At 48.3% G+C, this 5,000-nt stretch overlaps 1 protein-coding gene across 7 annotated transcripts in view; it reads left to right on the top strand.

The window, feature by feature from the left end:
* grid1b (glutamate receptor, ionotropic, delta 1b) overlaps window positions 1–5,000 on the top strand; it is a 218,995-nt gene that overhangs the window by 138,384 nt on the left and 75,611 nt on the right. For all 7 annotated transcript variants that reach the window (XM_081697688.1, XM_035533704.2, XM_035533703.2 and 4 more), the window contains one exon: window positions 29–234. In XM_081697688.1, the coding sequence (XP_081553814.1) occupies window positions 29–234 (206 nt within the window). The remainder of the gene's footprint in view (window positions 1–28; window positions 235–5,000) is intronic.

Below are 5,000 nucleotides of genomic sequence, written 5' to 3'. Positions count from 1 at the left end.
TGGTGGCTCTGCACTCTCCGCCCGACAGACATCCGCGGCCTGCAGGGCTTCCTGGACCAGACGGCGCGGCAGGGCCTGGACGTGTCGCTACAGCGCGTTGACCGGAACATCAGCGGCGTCTTCTCCAGCCTCTTCAGCAGCATGCGTACCGAGGAGCTCAACCGCTACCGGGACACTCTGCGGCGAGCCATCCTGCTACTGAGCCCACGCGGGGCCCACGTCTTCGTCCACCAGGTCTGTGGTCGCCTGGGATGCAGGGCGGGGTGTGGGGGGTGGGGGGTGGATCCGACCCGGCCAGAGCCGGCCCAAGCAGGGCGGGGCAAGGTGGGGCCGGGTGGCAGCATTCCTCCTTAGTTTGAGTGGAAAGCAGAAAAACACACACACACACACACACACACACACACACACACACACACACACAGTTCCTCGTTAGCACTACCAAACGCTCATCTCCCTACACCTGACTTACAGATAGCTGTACTGCTCCCCACGCTGTGTTTAGATTGTTCAGTCCCTGCACAGCACATCATCTCACAAAGCCCGTAACAAACTGCACAGCTGTTCTGGGATCAGCCGGAATGGGCCCCTCTGCTGACCCTGCGGCGGAACGGATGCGGATGTGCCACGGCTTCGGGTGGCTGTATTTTTGGACGGGATAATTTTAGGACATCCGCACGTCTGCGACTGCTGCAGATGCTTCCAACCATCGCTGACGAGACGTCGTCGACGGCTGTTTGGGGCTTCTGGGTGTTTCTGTTGGTGTTTTGTTTTGTTTTGTTTTGTTTTTACTGCACAGGATGAAGATGGAAAAAGGGAAGTACATTTGTCAGTGTTCTTCCATACGCCTCTCCTTCCTCATCTCAGAAAGGGGCATCATCACCATCAAGGAAGTGAACTGATGCGATTAGGATGTTTGCTAATTAGCAGGCGGTGGAGAAATGAGGGGGGAGGACATTGTACCTCATACCTTAATGCAGCGTTTTGAAGAAAATTAGTAATCACTTACCGTTCAATTGCAGTGCTTCTTTTCATGTGATGCATGATCCTATCAGGCGTTCCCATTTTCAATCAAATTAGAATTTACATAAACAAACCCGTATAAAAGGATATAGATCATTAAAGTGAGCTGTAATGGGCTGGCCAGTGGCTATGTAATTTATTAGTTGCATCTGGAATAAATTCAGTGCCGTCTTATGGAAATCAGCACTGGTTACTCTAGTAGACGCAGGCTGCTACTGTCACAGGCCTGGGAACAGCTTTGAGAAAAGTGAGAGAAGCTGGTGCATAGCATATACGCAGCAAGATTCATCAAGCATGGCAAAGTAAAGGAGGCAGGAGCACTCTGCTTATACTGATCCCAGAACAGGGACTGACCATGTTTGGTGTTTGATCTTGCCTCTTCATCACGATTACCTCGTGTTCTGTGGTTTCCTGCTCCACCTGGGATCAGTCGGGGCATTCTTCGGTCTTTAAGGTGAAAGAAGCGGCCGACACATTTAATCTGCTTGGTCACCATGGATTCCTTTCCGTTCTGTCAGCAGAAAGTCCCGATGCAGCTTAGCCTGAATTTTCCGACATCTTATACACCTGTCATTTGTTACAAACGAATGACTGACGAGCGTCAGGGAAGAATACTGTCTACAGCTGAGCTTTGTGGGTAATGTTGTGTCACCTGAAAATGTTGCCAGAGGGTTTGGTTCTAGCGAGCTTATCTTGGATGTGGCTAAAAGCTGTGTGCTTATGCAAAATGCAATGACCTCTCCCCGACTTCCTTGCTGGTTGTCACATCACGCACCAATGAAATGTTCGGAATGGTGAGCCCTGCGGCTGGAGGTGGGCGGAGCTCTGTATCCCTGCGGCTGGAGGTGGGCGGAGCTCTGTATCCCTGCGGCTGGAGGTGGGCGGAGCTTTGTTTCTCTCCTGCCTGTGAAAGTCCAGGGCAAACGTTTCCACTGTCTAATAAGTTCATCTGTTACACATACAAGCAAGTGATGATCATGTCAGATCTGACATGAGAGAATTGCTCTTATTTTTTTTTATTCTTACCAAGGAAAAGGAAACATGATGATAGAAAAAAAACGGATGGTGTTAGGCATTGCTTGGAAAACAACTACCTGTGTCCCGAATGAACAACCGAGCAGCTGTGCAGCGTTTGCTTTTACTGATATTTATATTTTTTAGCACCGTTATTATGGGATCTATACATCACCATTTGCAGACAAGCCTTTAGATACCACTGACAGTTGCCTGGTTAAGGTCCTTCCCCTAAACGTTGCCTCGCTGTTTGTAGTTCCTCTATGCTTTTTGTGAGATCATGCTGTAATGGCTGTCCACGCAACACCTATCATTCCACAAGCACGTAGTTGTATGCTGCTTGCTTGCTTCAGTAAAAGACTGTTTTTCCATCGGGATTGGGAAGAGAGCGACTCTCCGGTAAACGTGGGGGGACGCAGCGTCACCGGCTACGGTCCCGTCTCCTCGCGAGGCATCACGCGCACTCTTAACGCCGCGCCAAAAGCCCCACTGAATGAGCCGCGCAGCCGTCCCGCTAAGCCATCTCCTTCGAGAGCGGTTTTAGGTAATCTCATTGGTCCCGCCCTTAAGACTTCTCGGGCACTGATTTATTTTTTTGCTCTTCCAATACTCCATTATATAAACTGTCGCAGCCTGACCCCGGCTCCACCCTCAGCCTGCATCTCACCACCAACCCCCGCCACCCGTGGCCTGCAGAACGCCTCTATTTTTTTTTTTTTGCCATCGATGCCTTTGATGAAGGCAGCAGCCTCGGGCGGTAGGTGTAATCTGTGCCACATCTGGGAGTCCCACCTGGAGGCGCCCACTTTCACCTCCTGTCGGAGTTAAGCCGGTGGAGAGGCCGAGGCCAGGCCTGACAGGGAGCCGACAGGGACCCGAAGATCACCTTGTGCACGCTTGGACACCCCGCTGAGGGTCCCTTCACTCGTCTTCTCTGTGTGTGTGCGTGTCTCTGTCTCTTTTGTTCCGTTTTTATATCTCTCTCCACTTTCTCACTGTCTCCCTCGTTGATGCGCTTTCCCAATGACGTGTCTTCCTTTGTTTCTGTGACACTTACCCACACATGTATTATATATATATAGTGTACATATCGAGTATTGTGTGCATTGTAAAGATAAAGATAAACATTGTATTGTAAGACATGCCTTTAGAAAGCCTTTGGACTGCTTGGAAGTATTTATGTACTTATGTTGCCAAGGAGCTTGGTAGTTCTGACAGGTTTTAAATGTGTTTAGGGGTTGTCTGATATCCCACGTTTTGCTGTTATCCTTAGTTTAGAGGATGACTGCTTGCTTTCACGTGCACACACACACACACACACACACACACACACACTTGTACACGTTTCTCCTTCACAGGACTACATACCCAAGTGCTTATACCATACAGCGTATAGAAGGATAAGGCCTCAACCAGCACAACCAAGTTCGGATTTTCCTTTGAACGGCCGAAGAGCAAGAGAAGCGTCAGTGAAAATCATGGAAGGCGACGCAGGGGTTGTGTCACCTGTGTGCAGGTGCCTGGGCCCGTCTGAACAACCTCCGGAGACAAACCCTCACCTCATCTGTCGGTTCTAAAGATCTCGTCGGCATTTCAGAAGGGTCCTGTGAATGTTTCCCCATCGTCTTCTCGGGGAGACCATGGCTGGAGATCAACATGACTGTCCGTGTTTATGCCCGCCGTAGCTCCTGAGGCCTTTAATCACCGCATCCTTTAATATTAACGGCTTCTCCTCAGATAGTTTCAACCTTACAAGGCAGTGTCTATAGATTTGGCATCTATTTCGTAGCTGAAATCTGCCTGGCACAGAAGTATAAAAAGCTTTTCAAACTTTATGTATGCATTATGTATTTATTTACAGTGGTGTGAAAAAGTGTTTGCCCCCTCCCTGAGATCTTATTTTTGCATGTTTGTCATACTTAAATGTTTCAGATCATCAAACAAATTTAAATATTAGACAAATATAACACAAGTAAACACAAAATGCAGTTTTTAAAGCAGCTTCAGATCCCAGGTGGCTCAGGAGAAGATGGATGCTATGACACTTAGTGGCCTGGTTCCTGCTAAATTCCTAAAGAGAAAAAACGCATGCAGGTGGTGTGGGGTGGGGTTACGGAAAGACAAGATACAGCAGATAGATACTCAAGACATTTGCAAATGTGTGTATGCTGACTAAATGAGCAGAAGGGTGAAAAGTTTGACACCTCATCCTACATAATTTTCTTTGCGAGCTGTTGTCGGAATGAATCTTTAATGTGCTCCGTGTAATTCAGGAAGGAGCGTGCTCTCTGCCAAATTTGTTCGCCGGGGCTTTTTTGCTCGAAAGCAGCATGTGTGCTCGAAGTTGTAGCGCGTGCGCTCACATGCACGCACACACACACACACACACACACACACACACACACACACACACAGAGCCACCTGTTGATGGCTTCTCTCTGATCCTCGTCAATTGCCTTCAGTGCGCTGGGAGCCATTCCAAAGTTTACAATAACTTTCTGGTCTTCCATTGCACAATCGGTCACATTTCAGTGCCACAAGAGAAGGGTGTCCAAAGAAACGATTTGTTTTGGAGTTTTGTTTGTTTTTTCCCTTTTTCCTTTCTTGTTTTGCTGCTCTTGTTGTTTAAAGTATCCCGGGCAATTCGCCGCGCTTTTACCCGGCGTGAGATTTGTAATTACCAATTACCATTCTAGTGCTTCAGCAGGGTTCAATGTAAACTAATAATTTGTGTGAAACACTTAGTACATGGTTAGGGTTGATTGGTCTCATCCACAAGTCAATAGAAAAACATTTTGAGATTAATTGACTCAATTTAGAGGCTGGGCGTGGGATGATGAGGATTGGAACGAGTCCAGACAAAAGGTGGCTCAAGAGAACATGTGTTCTCACCGATAACAGAATCTCACCGAATCACCGATAACGGGTTCGGCCATCTTACCCGCCTTGGGTGGCCCTTCGGAAGG

This window comes from Electrophorus electricus, chromosome 15 (assembly GCF_041902795.1).
Source record: "Electrophorus electricus isolate QZ-2024a chromosome 15, ASM4190279v1, whole genome shotgun sequence".
In the NCBI taxonomy this organism is placed as follows: Eukaryota; Metazoa; Chordata; class Actinopteri; order Gymnotiformes; family Gymnotidae; genus Electrophorus; species Electrophorus electricus.
The sequence above is the reverse complement of the archived record's forward strand: the minus strand, read 5'-3'. Positions and strand labels throughout refer to the sequence as shown.